This window comes from Anneissia japonica, unplaced genomic scaffold, assembly GCF_011630105.1.
Source record: "Anneissia japonica isolate Jap-2015-1 unplaced genomic scaffold, ASM1163010v1 scaffold1306_len716249_cov185, whole genome shotgun sequence".
Taxonomy (NCBI): Eukaryota; Metazoa; Echinodermata; class Crinoidea; order Comatulida; family Comatulidae; genus Anneissia; species Anneissia japonica.
Window position 1 is genome coordinate 612,432 of NW_022708971.1, and position 20,368 is coordinate 632,799.

A 20,368-nucleotide genomic window follows, 5' to 3' on the forward strand; every position below is an offset into this window, starting at 1 on the left:
TAGTTTACTATATTATGTAAGATGGCCTGTATAAATTACATGCCCTGTAACACATTTATAATGAGGTGACCTAAATTTAAGCAGGCCTTGGGTGCAGCCCTTGGGTGCAGCCCTATGAAATTGGAGAGCCTACACTTATCAATATTTTGACCTTGGACCTGCCCTGGGTAGGCCCAGACCATAATCATGTAAATGTATATAATACAGTATATATTAAAGAAAATGGTTTTTGTGTCTACGTCATGATGTAGCAATTAAAGATGGCGGAAAAGTGTAATTCCAGTTTAGGCATGATGGGTACTACTACCACAAGGTAGCGGGCACTCTATTGACAATCGAATAGCGTTCGAAACTCGAACACACGTTATAGAGACGCAGCACGCGTTCGCCACAAACGCCTTTTACCGTCATTTGAAGGATGCCCTCTAGAACATGGTAGTACTATTCGTGATCAACGACATAACGTTTTCATGAAAAATCCAGATACACTACAATAATACACACATCTGCATATTGAAGAACGTAAGATAAAATTTAAAATACAAAAACTCCTGTATAAAAGCAGTAGACACACGTTTCTGCTGGGAGAAGTATGTGGTTTCTAATAACTCCAAGGCACTTAGGCCAAGTTTTTTTTTTGTTAACTCCACTTGTGGGTTAGTGGGACATGCAAAGCACTCCAGATAAGGGCTGGCGAAGCCCAGTCTGGAGTCAGCTGTCGACATGTCAATATTTACTGATATTTAGGTCATTGAGCAGTTCTGATTGAGTTTTGGCCACAGAATTTCTCTATAAATATCTGTTTGATTATCTGAACAAACTTCTAATTTCTTGACTTAAGGAGGCTAGTGACACTATGATGACATTCCAGTGACTTGAGCATCAATAAATGACAAGAAACTTGCACAACCATAGATAGGAAAACATGGTACTTGTGATTGGTGAATGACATATATCACAAACCTATTCACCTCCTTATGATAAAGCCAGGAATCTTTGAAATTAGAAATAAGTGATAGTAAACAATATTCAATCAAAAAATAGTTGAAATGATTCTAGAGAATTTCCTGTGCAATCTCTTTATTGCATATTATTATTTTTCACATTAGCATGGGTTCCAGGCCCGGGGAGCTCACTTGTATACCAACCAAACAGGGGTGCCGCAGTACTTTAAGACATGAGATACTTGTGCTACTTATTTTACTGAAAATTCTTATGGACTTGAAGTACCATTTAACAAAATTGCACTAAAAGACAACAGGAAACAGGCCACTCAAAAGGGCGCAATATTTAATGGTTTCCGATGGCAAAAAGTGTTCCGATCAGTCGCAGTCTTGTGGCTGTACCAAAGGTAGGCTTAGCAAAGGGGTTTACCGGCTTAGCACCCAGTCTAGCTTGAAATTCCTGCTAAAATCGTGCAGAAAATCGTGGCACTTTCACACAGGATGGGCCAGGGACTACCAATTTCACTGTGGTTATTTATCACACTTGTGCTACAAAATCCTTACAGGTATATACCCAATAAATGCTGCAAATTCCCCATATTTCTTACACTGCTACCAAGCCCTCAAAAATATACCCTGTAAATGCGGCACATCCCCATATAGAAATATTTAAGAGTGAGCCCCCCCTCCTGGGGTTGCAGGCCCTAATTTTGGGTTACTCACCCTTTATAACACTCATACCTAATTTAATTTGTGTCCCATACTCAATTTCTTTTTTTTGGCCATCTGTAAATTAACTTGCTCATTGGTGGTGTTGTCTACAATGAGAAAAAAAAAAATAAGGGACTTTTGTGGCAAGTCTACTTTCACATTAACACCAATCATCAAAATAGTCATGACCTGTTTTCCATCAATCTTCCATTCATCCAATTAGATTCTATTGGATTTATTCGGTGTTCACACCATAGATAACCCACAGAGGTCCAAAGACTTATTTGCAGTGGAGTCCTTCTGGTGGTGATTGTGCATTACACTGGGAAACAATTCTCTACTGTTTTCCGTAAGTCTGTATAATACATTCTTTAATCTGCACATGGACATTATCTTCCAGTACTGTGCATAACCTTTTTAATGAGAACACATTTTATAAGAACATTTAGGCTGAAACTGCTTAAAAATAAGAACAAATCAATGCCCAGTTCAAATGAGGTTTTTATTTAAAAAAAAAAAAAATAGAAAAACCAACAAATCTTATCTGTACCTAGTAGTAGGAGTGACATGTAATAACCTCATGTTGTACAACAGTAGTGTAATTATCATTTTCTGTTTTCGTAAAATAAGAACAAAATAAAAACATTTTGAACTTAAAATTGGACACAGATTAAGAACACTGAGACTGCGAAATTTTAATAGTTGTTATGGGAAAAAGAATGTATACTCGCAAAACTGTAGAAAAGTGGTAAAAAATGTGTGATTTTAACTGCTACTGGGTATCAAATATGTTGTGAAAAAGATTGAGTCTTTAGATCACACCCAGAGGTAGAGGTACTAGATGGGATTATACAGATCAAGCAGAGATGAAGATAAACATCAGACAAGGATATCCTTAATCCCATAGGTATTCAGCTGGCCTTGGTGATGTATGGAGGATTGGTTATGGTACAGTGATGGCACCAGAGATTAAATGACGAGGGGTCGAAGGTCCCCGACAGGGGGTCCGTACCCAGATCCACCATGTTTGGAACAAAATTTTAAGAAGGCACATTTTTCAAAGCAATGTTTCCCCAATGAATAATTGGTGTAGCGCCGTTACTTCTCTTAAACTAAGTACATTTTATTCATCTGTATCTTCATTCAAAATCATAAACTAATTCCCTGATAGAATTGTGCAAGGCTCTATAAACCCAAGAGTTTCATCCTTATTTTAAAATAATTTTAACAAAGGCCTATAAACTTTTCTCTGGGCATGAAGATTAATAGGATCATATAACCTTTATGAAAATGGAAAAAATGGTAATATAAAAATGAACACAATTATTTTGTTATGTAATCTTGGGGAGGAAGGTGGACACAGAAATGAGATTTTTCAGCCCCTGTCGTTGTGAAATGATGTGAACATGTATCTACCAAGAAGCGCCTATTTACGGCTGCTAGGTAGTCACGGACCACGCCCATACGAAATTCAGCACAATGGCGCCGCCAAGTTATGGGTTATTCTCCTACCTTTACCTTTAGATAAATGATTTAGAAATGGATAACCACTTGTGTCTTAGGCTGTTTCTCCAGCCTGTCTAAAAAAATAGATTTAAATTTTTAAAAATATTTCGCAGTAGGAAGAGCACAAAATGAATTCCCCATTGATATCACTTTGTTGATAAGATGCTGTATTTAACCTAGTAATGTGTTGACAAACCTAACAATTACTAGTAAGTACTGTATCATAGTGCAGTTTTTAGCTGCACCGAAAGTAGTTTCTCGATTTGACCTTATAATCTGGTGCATGTATGTGATCAAATTAAAAATCCAGCCAACCATCATTCCGTCTTGTTGACAGAGGAAGTAGCAAAGTTTATATTAAATGTGTGAGTGAAAAGAAAATATGTGATAATAATAAATGAATGAGCCCATATTAGAATATTTCACACAAGCCTTACTGTTTTAATTTATGCGGGTTTAATTTTCATACCATTAATTGAATATTATATCTCGTAAAATAGGGGAGAACCCTGAAGATATAACTTAAAATGGAAAGATTATTAAATTCAGTCTTTCCAATGATTTTAATAAGAAAGTAATAAAATATCAATTGAGTCAAAAACATAGAAAAGCAAAATTGGAAAATCTGTGTACACGAAAGTAGCTCAACGCCATGAAAAGAAATTTAATTAATTTAGGAAAACAGAACTTGCTAATAATAGAGTGGAATTCAATAGTGGTCAAGATACTTGCCTTTTAATCCCAGGGTCCTGGGTTCAATTCCTGGTGCTGCAGAACTCTTTCTAGTGACTAAAATAACTCCACTCCCTAGGCCTCAATAAGAGACTTGGTTAGAAAGCATCGTTTCATTCTTTAACAGGGGTGGATCCAGGATGTGAATGTGGGGGCTTCAAAGTGTTTCCAAAAAAAACCAACAAAATGAAAGGAAGGTCCAGGGATCCTCCCCTGGGAAAATGTTGAGTCCGAGATGGCCAGAAATGAGCTTTCCCAGCTTCTGAGGAGTCTTTTAAATGACCTTGAAGTTTTTTTAAAATTCAAGGTTTTTCCCCGTCTTGATAAAGGTCAGGTAATTTTATCTCATTATTTATGTCTATAAATAGAGAGAAAATAAAATCTAAGACATAGGCAATATATTATATTTCCACAATATAGAGTAGTTGGATACGTAGTCTTTCTTCCATGGATCGATTAACCGATAGGCCTGAAGAATGCACTTCATACATAAATTATTAAAACATTGAAACAAAAACAGTGTATATACTGTAATTTATTTAATTGAAGGCTAGTTGGGCTAAGCCTAGTTTGTGTGATACATGCCTAGGTAGATTAGCATGGCACTTGTAAGCCAGGACCCAGTAGTTTCTTCACAGAGGGGGTTTCTTCCGAACCTCCTGAACCCCCAGGATCCGCCACTGTTTAAGTGGCGTGTACTTGCTGGTCGATGTGAAGGAAATAAAAAAATAATGTGTGATATTTGTGTTGAGAGGGATAAAGCAAATAGATCATGCAAGAGAGAAATGTGTTCATGTTTATCAAATTGCCAAAAATTTTTGGCCTTTTCTTTTCTTTCAATCATGACCAGAACCAGTTTATCAAGCTTAGATCCGCATCCCTGGCAATTCCGTCATGGTAAGTTTGTCTGCTATGGTCACTGGACAGAGACATATTATTATTCTCTAGTGCCAGTGGTGGTTATAGTAATTTTGGATGAATAAATTTGTTCAATAGTTTGTTAAATCTATCTGGAATTCAATGTAGAATATAAACAGCTTTGAATTTCGGCCAATTGCTCATTGAAGTAGTCTATAGAGTATATACTACTATGGGTTGAAGATCACTTCCTCTCTATTGTCTGATGTAGTGCTGAGATTATGCTATCCCAAGAGGATGTAGTATTGATTGGTTCCTTAGTCGACCTTAGGTTGTTTTTATTATTTCATTAGGTTTTTTATATTGACTTGTCATGTTTATTTACTTATCTGGTTGTGTTTTTCTCAATTGGCATTGTAATTATTTTTTTTAGTGTATATAGTAGTTCAGGATCAAGTTGTTTGTACCAAGTTCATTAACACTGTAGTATATGGTGTTGTACTGTTTAGTTTAACAACATCCCTCCAGTGCTCACTTCAAAGAACCCCTCAATTGCCTATAGACCTGACCTCGTTTGTATATTTAAAAAAAAAACATAAATCCCATGTCATTGGTTATATTTTATTTTTACGTCTGTTTTTATTCCTTGATATTTTGATCTGTCTGAATTCCTACAGGATTTGGTTGGATAACCTTTTCATTCAGAAATTATTTAGCATTTATCTTGTTCTTACCAAAAATTGTGTAAAATTATTACAGATTAATTTTAACAATTCTGTTTGTTAAAATGAACTTGAATCCATTTTTGTAGAATATGAAATTTAAACTTATTCATTTTATTTTGTTAGAATTATATTCTGTTTTCACAGCTACCAGTATTATACCGCAAGAAAAATAAAAATAAAGTTTATTTTCAAAAGAATGGTTTCAACAGCAAAACATGCTGTTCTATTATATCATGTTTGTAATTCTGAAACACTGATTGAATTTGGCAAATGTAGAGATTTTAATCTTCTAACGCTATTTAAAGAGAATCTAATTGGTTCCAATTGAAGCATTTCAGTATTATGGTGGTCCCAAGAGAGGGTAAGAAATTTTGACAGATTTGCTGGATAGTTTTTGCCCAGGGGAAGCAATAGCTCTATGTTGCAGTGGTATAATTGTTTTTGGTATTAGGACAGGAGGGTGTCGTTCATTTGAGGAAGTCAATGTGACAAAATATATTGGCACATCCAATAGACTCTGATATCAGGTTGGAGAAAGTTCAGTTTGAGCTCCTCCCTGGTTAGAGAGCTCGAACTAATATATGCAAGTCAGGTATACAAAGAAACCTATACTTTAAAGTCAGGCTCCGGAGGAAAAAAATTTTTTGATATGTTGTAGAAGTGATTTTTCTAAGACAGAAAAAGGTTGTTTGACGAAAAACTGGGGAACGGTGAATGAGATACAGATTTTTGAATATTGTCAAACAACATTTTTCTGTCTTAGAAAAATCAGTTCTACAACATATCAAAAAATATTTTTCCTCCGGAGCCTGACTTTAACTAAGATACCAGCAAAAATGAAATAAAAAATAAATATCCTTTGTAAAATATAATTCATAAGTACAGGAAAAGTGTTTTATCTGTAAATAATATAGGCCTATAAAATAGGACCTGCTACAAAAATATCTATTTAAAAATTAAAATAATTGGGCTTAATTAGGGATCTGATTTAAAAAAAACTGAAATATATATTATATTGGGTATATGGCAATAGCAGACAACCGGACAGATGGCAAATTTACCATTATTAAAAATTGTATTATTGCATTTTGAGAGCCCAAAATGATCAGCTTTTGCTGCATAGTTCACCCGTCATTGAGGCGAGTCGAGTGGCCGAGCGGTAAGGCAGGGGCGCCGCTAGCTACAGCCTTAACATCGGCGCTGGTTCCAGCCGCTCCTCGCCCATGGCTTGGTTGGTAGAACCAAGTCTTCTCGGATAAGGACTTAAAATTGAGGACCAGTGTATACATCTGGTTCGTTTGCACTTTAAAGACCCCATTGCATCGTTTGGAAGAGTAGGGGGGTTACCCTGATGTTATGGTTCATTTTAGCCCCTGTCGTTGTGGAATGATGTGAACATGTATCTACCAAGAAGCGCCTCTTTACGGCTGCTAGTTAGTCATGGACCACGCCCATATGAAATTCAGCACAATGACGCTGCAAGTTATGGGTTATTCTCCTACCTTTAACTTTACCATTAAATATGGTTGAAGAAAAATAAAATAAATAAAAAAATATGTCACATCTGCATCATCTTCTAAAATGCTACTACAGTTTAGAATAACACATTTTATGACTTTGTTTATATTTTTCTATCATAAAAAATATATTTTGTATTAAATTGCATTATTCTCATTCTACAATTCTGTAAAATATGAGACCAAAATACAACCTCTTTTCTTGCTTATTATTATAAAAATAATTTTTCCATATAAATTGTATTTGCTGCTATCAAACTAAGCACTATATCATAGCAGCTGAGTATTGGTTGAAGGATAGGAGGATTAATCAGAGGAAGCATTCCAGGGGTAAATTTCCTTATAGACTATGACAATGCTAATCTGTTTTACTGAAAGAATATTCATGTTTAATCTCATGCATAATATATATTATTCCAAGATCCTTTAGAAGTATTATATTGGGGGAAAAAATAGAAAATATATTTACCTACTGACTTCAAATAGCAGTAACTTGGCCAATGGTAAATCAATTGTGGACAAATAAGGATAAGCTGTTAAGCTATTCACAGTATTAATTACTATGTGACAATATCTGGGATATGCCCATATTTGGATGTAAATATGACATCATAATGACATGACAAGCATTTTGTCACATAAAATATGATAGTGTGGATAGAGCTTTAAGCTCTGTCCACATTTACTGTAAATGCTAGGTGACAAATAAATGTGATATGCCCATATTTGGATGTAAATATGATGTCACATGAATTTTGTCACATAAAATATGATAGTGTGGACAGAGCTTTAACTAAAACACTATGAAATTCTTATCAAGTTAGTATGCCCATAAATAGGCATTATTTGCCTATATATGATCATGTTGTGATGTCATCATTACCATAGCATGTCACAAGTTTTTGTCACTTAAAATTTGACAACTGTGGACAGACCTTTAGAGATTAGGATCCACACAGGCCAAAGCATAGGTGTATTTGAACTTTTAAAATAATGCTACTCTATCTCATTCTCAGTGATACATTAGGACTGAGAAAAAAATATATGAATAGGCCTACTGTATATAAAAATGTTCATATGAAATATTAATCTTCACTTCACATGCCTAAATGTATAACTTTCAAGGTTATAAATTTACCAAATATTTTTACATATATTCCAATAAACAGCAAATTTTAATGTTTAGTGCACTGTGCTGTTTTGTGTTTCATAAGTATAACCAGATTTCTGACTGCGTAATCCAAACAACATTGCTATAACTTTCTGTTAACATAATTTCTGACATGTACCTTAAACTGTAACATTCACAATGTTATAATTTTTTTGTGTTTGCTGAGCAGTTATTTTTCATAATCATAAATTTGTATGTGTGTAATAAATAATGATACCTGCAGTCATACATTTATAATTTTAAGTTGATTTAATTGGTTTTATTTATAAATCAGTTTTTGACTAATTCCTTAGTAATTCTCATTCTAAGTTATTCCCCACTATCAAATTTTCTTTGACAAAAACAGTTGTATACCCAAATATGGTCATGATGTGCCTATATATGGTCATGATGTGATGTAATCATGACCATATTTAGTCATGTCACATGTTTTTGTCAAGTAAAATGTGATAGTCTTGACAGGGCTTTAGCAATCTTTTGTAGCATTAATGAGTTTTGCTCTACTAATGAAGGGTTCATTTAAAATAAATTAGGTGTATATATATGTATCCCAAGGCTTAGCTGAAAGCTATCCGCATAGGATTATTTTTTTTTCAACCCTAGGCTAATCTAGGCAGTAATAACACTCCATCAGGTGTATGCCTACCCTCTCTTGAGACCCTTTTCCATGCCCAGTAAAATTTCAACCCAGGCCATAATAACAAAGTAGGCCTCTGTTTATATTTTGATTGCAACTACTACTACCATCCATAGGCCCCCTAGGATATTGTTCTTACAATAGTTTTGATGCTGTTGACTGGGGTATGAATTATGTCAACTTCAATTAATGAACTTTAGGCAATTGATATATTACATTTCACCGCATGATATCAAATACAGGCATAGGTCATTGACCTGTCATAAATACTCAGCTCCCAACTAAAATGATTTTTTTCCCATCACTTCCATACGTTTTTCTGACATAGTTGGTGTAGTGGTTAAGACACCAGGCTAGTAATCTGGTGGTCGTGGGTTCGATTCCCATCCAAATCACTTCACAAGATTTTGTTCACAACTATTCATTGCGAACATACTGAACATTCAGTAGGATAACATGTCGGGTGGGGCAAAAGAATCATTCACTATAAAATTGTCAAGCTATAGGCCTAGTTAGTATTGATTACATTCTCTATTCATTCAAAACTTTCTATGATAAACATTCACCAAACATGAGTTGAATGCCCTGCAATCATTGACATGGTCGATTGATTTTGCATTTAATTTGATGCCTTGTCTCTTGTCTACCTTATATACAGTACCATTGCTCCATCTATTCACCAAGGAGGAATAAAAATAATTATGTCCATACCTCCTTTGCATGAACCGTTCTTTTATTAAATCCAGGCTCTGGAGGGGAAAAATATGTTCGATATGCTGTAAAACTGATTTTTGAAACAAAAAGGGTGTTTAAACAATAATCAGAAATGTTTAATGTACAGATTTTTGAATATTTAAAAAATGGGAGGGGAGGGGGAAATGGACATTATTTCCACTTATTTTCCCAGTTTTCAAATATTAAGAAGTCTGTACACTTTTTTAAAAAAAAATAAGAACACATTTTAAATTAAAATAAGAACACATTTTAAATTATAAGAACACTGAGGCTAAAATTGTTTAAAATTTAAGAATAATATAAAGAACAAATTGAGGCTGAAGCAAAATGTCAACTGAGAGACTAATTTTTGTTTAAATAGAAAATCCAACAAATTTTATCTGTACCTGTGCAGTAGGTATGATGTAATACTATACAATACCTTCTTTATTACAGTACAGTAATATACTGCTGTAAAATAATAATTTTCAATGTTCAAAAAGTGTGTAAAAATAAGAAAAAATAAGAACATTATGAGCCTAAAATCGGCTAAAAAATAAGAACACTGAGCCTGGGCAAAATTTTATTGGTTTTGAGGCGAGACTTTTTTTTTATTCCTTGTTTTGCGTCTTTTTTTTTAAAGATCATTAGCAAATAGTTTTGCCAGAAAGAGGAGAAAATAAAAATAAAATTTTATTGTTGAATATAAAATAGGATGGTTAAATGCTTCAAATTTATATAATTAGGAAGAAATATACATCTTATCTTTGGAGATTTCAAGGCAGTGGAGGGTGTAATAAAAATATAAAAAAACATGTATTTTTTTTCTGAAATTTTCACTTTTTCTGTGGCTAATTGACCAAAAATAAAAATATATTTTTATTTGTAATCATCAATATTTGCAGTCGGTAGGTTCGCTTAACATAGTATAAAAAAGGTTTCGCCTTCGCCTTAAAAAAAAAAAAAAATTGTATCTCATTAACCGTTCTCAAGTTTTTCGTCAAAACTCATCATATAAAAAAAAAAATTTCACCTAGAGCCTGGCTTTAAGTATTCCCCTAGCAATGTCGTACAATGTTTAATACATAAAACATCTGTTACGAAATCTTGTCTGCAGTTTTGATTAACTTATCTTTTTTTGAAAGATATAATTTACCTTGAAGCCCCATATCTTTATCCTATTTTCGAAAGAGTGTGGCCGGTAGGCATAATAGTCCGCGTTGAGTCCTTAATGATTATGATATGAAATTTTCATTGTAATTCACTTCCAATTATTATATTCAGATATTTACCTAAGGAAATATTTTCTTTTAAAGTTTACCCCACACTTTAATCTAGTTAGCCATAGTATCCCCCAGGCTTTGTGAAGGTTTATTCAGCACATATTCTCAAATTGATAAATTGAGACTGTCAATGTACAGTATATTATTGCATTTCCAATGGCTCTATTTTAGGGGATCTTATTTTTTTAGACTTGAGCTAATGCTTATGTTCCCAGTGGCCACAGCAGTCCCGTTTATGCCCGAAACGTAGTGCGCCGTGGGATTTTTGCCATTTTTCCCCCATATTCAATTTTTGTTGAACCTGTGAAGGTTTATTCAGCACATATTCTCAAATTGATAAATTGAGACTGTCAATGTACAGTATATTATTGCATTTCCAATGGCTCTATTTTAGGGGATCTTATTTTTTTAGACTTGAGCTAATGCTTATGTTCCCAGTGGCCACAGCAGTCCCGTTTATGCCCGAAACGTAGTGCGCCGTGGAATTTTTGCCATTTTTCCCCCATATTCAATTTTTGTTAGGTCTTGCTCAGTTTTTTTACACTTGGTCTTCGTCGATTGCTTCTTGTTGTTTTATCTGTGGTGTTTTTCCTATTCATGCTTCCCATCCCACTACAAACCACCTCCAAGTTTTGTTACGGCCTATTACGTACGGTCACGTTCTGTTGCGTTTACCCCGATTAACTACGGCCTTAGGTTTCTTATCCACACCGTGACTGCAGTCGCAATTTTTTGACAGCTTAAAAATCTGCGCTGGCATCCACGGCAATTATAGCCTGTCACATTTGGCCATCCCGTTTCCAACGTAACTGAACAGAAATATAACGGCAGTTACATGGTTTTGACATGGGATGGCCGAGAATTGGAAACAAATATAATGGGCTTATTGAGAATTGGATACACTGTAGACATGTCAGATGTATGGCAGAGAAAGAAGATTATGATAAATCCACTCACATTTTGCCTATAATGAATAATGCTATTGTTTTCATCAACCAAAAAAAAAAAAAATATTAAAAAAAATTAATTCTTACCAAGTAGGTTAAGGTAATGAAAAAGAACTTTATATAATTCTAAACAAAGTGCTTCTAATGCAATGTATGCTGAACCTCCCATTTTTGACGTTGTTGAATTTGTTAGAGATAATCTGAATTTTCTACTTAAATATCTACAGTTCCAGAGTCTGGGTAGGGTGTACACACTTGATCCAAACCATGTACTCTAGAAGGCCCTGGCCCTCAGATTATGCTTACTTGCGTAAACCACCCCCCCCCCCCCCCCCCCCCCCCACAATTCCATTGGTTGTATTCAGTTCCATGTTTGTCAAAACCTGGAACCACCATCTGGATGTAGGTAGGCACGTATCAATATCAATTTTGTATGTTCTTATCCTTTGTGGAATGTAGGCTTGTTGATGGTTTAGGTAGGGGATATTTTTCATGGCTGAATCATTGGAAATTTGTTGACTCTCTCAATTATGGTTGTAATGCCATCAGACAAATGTTGGTTTTGGTGATTGCCTGCTGCTGTTCCAGCCAACTGCAACAACACTCACAAGCACAGCGAAACTGATTCCCTTCAAAATGTCGTCATAGCAACTGTCAATTTAGCTGGTGATTGGTCAGCTAAGATTTGTTCCTTGTTTTGTTTACTTGCATGATGTCAGACTATTTCTAAACCACTGTTCTGATGGTTCTCTAATCATCTATATAAAATAAAACTGTATTTAAAAATTATTTGAATATTTAAATACCAAAATATTGATTTGATTTAACGGAACAAAATATTAATTAAATATGTATTTTTAATATTTTCCTTAATATTTTTCATGCATTAGATACACTATGTAATTGTGATTTTTCCGGCTTCCTGTACACTCAATCCATGTAATCTCAATGAAAATATGGGGCACCTGGTTAAGATATTTTAGGGCCCTCTATCCTTTCGGGCTGAGTCCGATTCTAGGGCTCAGTGGGTCACGGTAATAATTTTGCATTTTGATGTTTTAGGGGCGTGTTTTGGTGTTTTTATTTCTTTTCTGCCTATTCAGCCCCTTTAAAGCTATTTCATCCGATTTGAAGCAAAATGAAAAATGCTGATGAGTATCCCTTTAAGGAATATGCCCCTAGCTTTAGCCAGTGAAATCTTGTGGCTGTCGCTCCACTGACTGCAAAATGAGGGCGTATAGAATTTCTATTATTTTTAGAAGTTAACTGTTCTGCACATTAAAAGTAAGTATAGTAATTATTTATATTTCATTTTCAGATACCAATGAATGTCTGTTTAACAATGGCGGATGTCAGGGGTCATGTTGTAACACGATTGGAAGCTTCTATTGCAAATGTACAGCTGGTCAGGAGCTATCGTCAGATGGTAAATCATGCATTGGTAAGTGCATGCAGTCATTCATGCAAAAGATTGATTTATTTCGTGGAGACATTGATTGACACACTCAGTGGAATAACACCAGAAATGCAGGCTTCAGCCCCCCTGTTAGGACAGCAGGCCAAGCCCCCATTGGTCACAATTCATCAGACCTAAAAATATGTTTATATTTCTTTTGCCATCATAATAATATTTTCTAAAACATCTCAGCTTAAATTTGACAGGCTCTAGTAAGACCTTACATTTGTTGCAATTTCTGATTTCGTTTTAGTAGCACCCAAAATATTTGAGAATTTGAATTTTGAAAATTTCAGGTTTTTGCATGTTTTGAATGAAGATATAGTGAACATTCTGCAAAATTTCAGTCACTAAAAGAGAAAGACTTATTTTAAAAATAGATATCCTAATAATAAACTATTGAATTTTGGAAGCTGTTTTTTCAAAACTACATGACTGATATCTAATAAATTTAATATTCATAACTTTGCTAATACTCAACCATTTTCAATCAGATAAACACATAAGAATTCATGCAAAATTTTGAAAATACAGTACTAGAAACTAAATTTTTAATTTTTTCGACTGTGAGTTTTGCCAGAGAGCGGCTCAATGTTGCCATGTGACGGAGTGTAGCCCCTGAACAGTCATCAAGTGGTGTCTTTCTGTCCTCCCAAGAAACTGTCAGATAACCCCACCCTTTTTTTGTCTGACAACTTAGCCACGCCCACAAAGCCTGAATATATAGAGCTACCTCTGATCTAGTTCTCATCTAGCAAATTTCAAAACTGTTGAATATGAATTTCTTTCTATTACTCAGACATTGACGAATGCAAGATCAACAATGGCGGTTGCTCTGATACATGTACAAACACGTTCGGAGGCTACCAGTGCGAGTGTCCAGATGGACAAAAACTACACGCTGATGGCCGTACATGTGTCCGTAAGTGTTCAGGATGTTTATCTTTGAGACTGCATGACACTGGGTATTGGCATGAAATATGGAATGCAGGCTATTTGCATGTGATTACTCACATGAAAAATAAAATTTATAAAAAGTAAAAGCTTGATTTTTATTTTATTCATGAGTTTGCCTATCAGAAATAGAAATCTAATTATGTTATGCCTTTTTTAATTTGTAAAATAAAATTTTATTTGTTAGTATATTTTTTTTTAGCCTGATGCATTTGGCAGAACTAGCTAATTGAAATTGTTGCCCACCCTTCTATGAAGACCTTTCAAAAATATAGTCTGCTATGAGTTATAGAAGAATTCTTGCCTTTACAAAAATATTCAGCAACTTCACAAATTTCTAATATAAAATATACTGTTTTTTTATTTTAATATATTAAGAATTTCATATTTTGTAATTCAAATATTAATAATTAAAAAAATAGAATTTGTCAATTATAATGATAAATTTACCAAGCTTCTGACAGACTTTGAAATGATCAGTGTGTATTTCTGACCTCTAGAGGGGGCTAATCAACATAACATTTTTTGAAGAATATACAGTATAACATTTCTGTTCACAGCTTGCTTTAGTTGTTGTAATACAACTGAATTCTAGTACCTTATTCTTATTCCTTCTTGTGATTATTCATGGTAATAATTATTTATTAGGAACTATAGTTTTTAATTGGTGGCTCAATCATTTCTCAATGGAAAATTCATCCAAAACATTAAAAGCATTGCAGACTATCATGTGAAATATAAACACATTCTCTAGTAGACATCCTTCCTCTTTGGCTATCTAATCGAGATACTCAATATCTATAATGATGATGATGTTGTATCCACTTCTACAATTAGGAAGTTACACTTTGTTTATATATAGTCTCTACAATCTCATAGAGGAAATATTGGTAATGCCATTTATAAATTCCATTCGGCATAAAAAAAAAAATCAAACATCAAGAGTTTTTTTAATATCAAATAATAAGTCACAGATTCCTCTAAGCCCATACTATTAAAAACTGTTATACTTCTTGTTATTCTAAATTTTTAATTGGCAGATGAAATAACTGCTATTATTAATAAATTATTAATCATTATTGGTAGATATACTTGCTTTACTTAATATCTTTTTGATTTTGAGGAAGCATTTAGATGTATGTTTATTGTAGGCAAGGCGATAAAAATAATAATAATAATAATAATAATAATAATAATAATAATAATAGGACAAATGTAAAACAATAAACCTCTGTCCCTCTGGCAATTATCTGTGTAGTAAAACTTATTTATTTAAAAAAAAATTATAGGCCTAATATAAATGGTATTTTTAATATTCTACTTTTACGTGTGTTTTATTTTATTGATAAATTTATATTGCATATAAAATGCATGTGGGATTATGTATAAATATGGCCTCATTGATTGAATTTTTTTTCAGTTTTGACAATGATCTTTTTTTGTTTGCATGTTATCATTACTCTGCATTTCTTTTGTTTCGAACCTTTTGTTGCGGCATGTAGCTGAAGATGGTTGTCTGATTGATAACGGCGGTTGCGAGCATCAGTGTATTAGTCATGAATTTGGCGCGTACAGGTGCCAGTGTTTCTCAGGATACCGTCTTGCACTTGGCGGCAAGAGATGTGAAAGTAAGGCCTAGAGTCCTATTAGCCTCTGTGCATGTTTAATAGGCCTACAATTTTGATTGTAAAGTCTCGTGAAAAATGAGATATAGATATAGGCCTACATTACCTCTCTCCACTAGCATACCATTTAAATCAGCGTTTCGCATAGTTTTAGACTGATGACCCAATTAGGAAATTGAGTTGTGACCCACTGACCCCTTATGAACCAATGCATAAGTCGGGAAGAGCTAGGCTTATATTTTGTTTACGTTATGCAACGCATGGTTCACTTCAGTGTATTTCACCCACCCTGGGTTTCAGTTGTTTTTTTTTCAACGTAAATATGTGTCATTAAATTTCAATTAATTGTTTAAAAATCTTAAGTTTATCACTGAATATATTTGCAAAAATAACGTGTTTCTATGTATTAATTTTGATGTAATGATCATGACAGACTAGAGATATGTGATTCTTAAATGATTTTGTCAAATTTGTAACCCACTGAAACTTGTTAGCGACCCACTGGTGGGCCGCAGCCCACAATTTGCAGAACGCTGATTTAAATGACATCATGCAGATTACAAACTGAAACATTATGGTATATGTTCATGAGGAGATGAGGAATTTTTTAATGGGAATTTTGAATATTAATTATTATTTTGTACTATGAAATTTTTTTTAAAGTTAATTTATTTTGTGCAAGTTTCCCTCTAATTATAAGACCCGTCCAACTGAGGAATACCTCCAATTAAAGACCACTTTTCTGTGGTCCCAAATTAACCCATCTCTTCTATCAAAATTGGCAGCAGTTTGGCGTAGCGGTTGAAGTATGGACTTTCAATCGTAAGGTCAGGGTTTTGAGGCAAGCCTTAGGCAAGGTACTTTAGCTACATTGCTTCAGTCTACCCAGCTGTATCAATGGGTACCAGCAATCTGCTGGTGACTAACCTGCGATGGACTAGTGTCCCGTCCAGGGGGAGTACAGCTCTCATCCGCTTCACACTACGGAAACTGGGGATAAGCTCCAGCCCATTGAGCCCCTAGTGGCTCAGAAAGGAATTAGTTTTTCTATCAAAATTAGAGACTAAATCTGCTAAAGACCATGGAAACATCTTTTTCAAAAGTGGTCTTTAATTGGAGGGAGACATGTATTTTTATTATTATTTTGCATCGTGTTGTTCTATATATATTCATGTTTTTAAAAGTTTCCCATCAGTTTGTGTTCAAAGGTGAACTGATTCATCGAACACAATGCCATAATAATTACTTCAGACTGAGTCATCTGAATGACTTTTACCTGTTGCCATGCGACCTTAAACTCTAAATAGCTTAATATAGATTCACAAGTTTCTTTCCTTCCTTTGCTATAAAAAGAACTTATTTAGTAAAATACCATTTATATCAACTTTTCATATCTGTAGTAAATATAGTGGGGTTAAGTGGGAATGATGACTAGATATAGCAGTGCTAACCCCCATCTCCACTCAAAAAAATGAATAAATAAAAATAAAATATTACGTGAAAATAAAAGAAACATGTTAAAGGTAAAGATACAATTCGTCCTCAAGTTGAGATCACTTTTGTACCTGAAAATTTGGGGTGGCTGTGGTTTCAGTCTTAGAATGTTAGCTTTGTTCTAAAAGATAGAAGATTGTTTTGGTTTTTTATAAAGTGGTCTCAAAGAATTCTCGTAATTAGGGAGGAGGGAGTTACGGGTTTTGAATTTGGAGAGTGCACTGTAGGTTCAATGATAAAATAATCCAAATAAAAGTGCTGTGATGTTTTTGTCTTGTCGTTTAGTTGCGAACCCCTGTCGTATCAACAATGGTGGATGTGCTCACACCTGTCTGAACTTTGAAGGATTAGCTCACTGCAGTTGCAACACTGGATATGAACTCAATGAAGACTTGCATTCCTGTACAGGTAATCAATATCATTTATTTTCCAAATGATATCAGTCAATTGAAAAGAGGGCCTATATATAATTACAAAGTTTATACCACATTTATATCACATAGGCAATCTTGTTTATGCCATTGTTATCTAATTGTTATGAAAGTGAGTGTTTCAGATAAGTTTGAAGTATTGAGATGGAGGATTTGCTTGTATATTTTTTGCATCCACTTATTTCCAATATAGACACATTACTTTATTTACTGTAATTTATCTGCAATGTTTCTATTATAAAATAAACATTATTTTTATTAATGGATTATTATCTTATTTTAATCTGTTACGCCAATTTAGCTCTACTGCATCTATTATACTGCCCTCATGAGGCTGATCGATTAATTGTTGATTGATTAATAAATATTTTTTAGCTCTACTGCCTCTATTATACTGCCCTCATCGGAGCTTTCAAGATTACGAGAATGTGTTTATTCTTGGCCTAATGGTTTTTTTTTTCCTTTACTCTATTATATGCAGATATTGATGAATGTGCAAGTAAAATTGACGAGTGTGCTCAGACGTGTATTAACACAGAGGGTTCATACCGCTGTGCTTGCAAACCAAACTTTGAACTGGAGGACAATGGATTTAAGTGTTACAGTAAGTATTTAATCGATAATAGCAAAAACGTTTTTCCAGGGGTCCTAAGTTGAAAGGAGCCACTTCTGGGTGATTGTTTAAATGAGCTTTCCGAAAACATTTTAATTTTATTTTGCAGTGCATGGTAATACAATTAAGAGTACAGTGTAGTAATACATGAAAATATCATAAATTTGTGGGAGATAGATTATTTTCCGGAAGATTCATACCTGCTCTTAGGAGTGAGGGAGCCCTTCCCGATTTTCCAAGACTCTTGGGACCCCCGCATTTCTAGTGTGATATGAATAACAAATAAATGATCCATTTATTATGCGCTAATGTGAGCGTTGTATGCACGCATGTGTTGGAAAGGAATAATGTGGTAAAACTACACATAAATGATGATGCAGCTGAAAGGATGAAAGACCATCGATTCTGTAATGTATGAAAAACTGGTTATAGAAGTTAATATTTATACTCAAGAATTAACAGGGGAAAAAAATCTGTTTAATCCATGATTATGTTGTAAATTTGATGACCTTTGACACAATCTCTCTCAAGGAATTATGTTAGAAGTAGTTACATCTAGTAATTTAAAGGAAAATCCATGTTTGCTCGACAACGGCGGGTGCGAGCAGACCTGCGATGTTGATAAAAATGGCCTGAAATTCTGCACATGTCGTAGTGGATACGTCCAGGAGGCAAATATGAAGGGATGCGAAGGTTTGTCAATGTTGACTTTTTTACACTGTGGCGCAAACACACAAATTCACAGACTAACTTTGGTTTTAAGGAGGATTTTATGATCTGATATTTTGGCATTTATAAAAACTGAATTAAAAAAACCAAAATGGAAAATGTAGACAATCCTCTTGATCAACCAGAGGAGGTATGTGTGTTTGTGTGTTTGGAAAAAAAAAAAACAATTATGCAATAAAATTAGCAGTATATCTAATATTGCTTTTTTCAAGGAATAGTTGTTGATGTCGTTACACCGTGCAATTTAGAGGGTGGATGCGATCCATGTTTACAAAATAACGGTGGTTGCGAACATGAGTGTCGAGCAGTGGGTGATACCATTCAGTGTGCCTGTTACAAGGGCTACGTTTTAGCAGGCAACTCGGGTGCCTGCGAAGGTTCGATTACTTGTTTCTGTTGTGTTTTGTTTTTACTCATGCTTCTAAACTGTCATTTTCCATATTTATCCAACACTTTCCTTTCATAGCAGATATTTTGTTTTGCATATTTCTCCTGCTTTTCTCTTGTTTCCTGTTCAATATTTTTAGCATCATCTTCCCTCTTCGTTTGAACCTTGCATTTCCCGATTTGTTTGAATCCTTGCTTTTTTGAACATTTGATAGAATGTATATAATATATATCGTATATATATTTATGCTTTGCAGTAGCAATCAGAGAATGAATTCAAGTTTCTAAACAGCTAACCCAAGCAGCGAATCTGGCCCTGACTTCATTTCCATAGCGACAACTTGTTAATTACAAATGTATTACATATACCATATTTTTCCCTTACTGCTAGCTTTTATAAATATTATATATTCTTCCGATGTGCTGACAAACATATAGAAAGTTTTTCATTTATTATATAAGCTTCACACAGTTTTACACATGCTCAATGAAGGATGAAGTGGAAATGAAGACATATAAATGAATAAGTTGATAATATAAAGATGGCTGTAGTTATGACGGCTATGGTCACGATAGCTGTGTTGATTCAGTAAGGGGGTTGAGAAATTTGTAAACTGACCCCAACCTGGATTGACTCGCATGCCTGCTTGAAATTGCTCTCAATTTTGACTCTCGGGGCTGACCTGGGTTGATCCTGTAAAGTTCAACAACTTGTTAGAATCTATGAAAAATGTGGACGATATTTAATCAAAATTTTGAGCCATATGATGTGTGTTTATATGTCTCAAACTGTGAGATAGTCATTGTGTGCATGAAACTTCAAGTTTAGCTTAATCATTTTATTTTATATATATAAAATATGTTTATGTACATCAATAGAAAAATAGACAGAGGTCATAGTCTGAATTCCTCTTTAGAACACCACAATTTGCTC

General features: G+C 34.2%; 1 protein-coding gene across 1 annotated transcript in view; it reads left to right on the forward strand.

The window, feature by feature from the left end:
* The window catches only part of LOC117106632 (multiple epidermal growth factor-like domains protein 6), a 34,260-nt gene extending 13,898 nt beyond the window's left edge, over window positions 1–20,362 (forward strand). Inside the window, exons 3-8 of the mRNA XM_033248025.1 lie at window positions 13,064–13,186; window positions 14,001–14,123; window positions 15,658–15,783; window positions 17,560–17,682; window positions 18,187–18,309; window positions 19,260–20,362. Coding sequence (XP_033103916.1) covers window positions 13,064–13,186; window positions 14,001–14,123; window positions 15,658–15,783; window positions 17,560–17,682; window positions 18,187–18,309; window positions 19,260–19,513 — 872 coding nt within the window. The 3' untranslated portion in view covers window positions 19,514–20,362. The remainder of the gene's footprint in view (window positions 1–13,063; window positions 13,187–14,000; window positions 14,124–15,657; window positions 15,784–17,559; window positions 17,683–18,186; window positions 18,310–19,259) is intronic.
* Window positions 20,363–20,368: the final 6 nt, after the last annotated feature.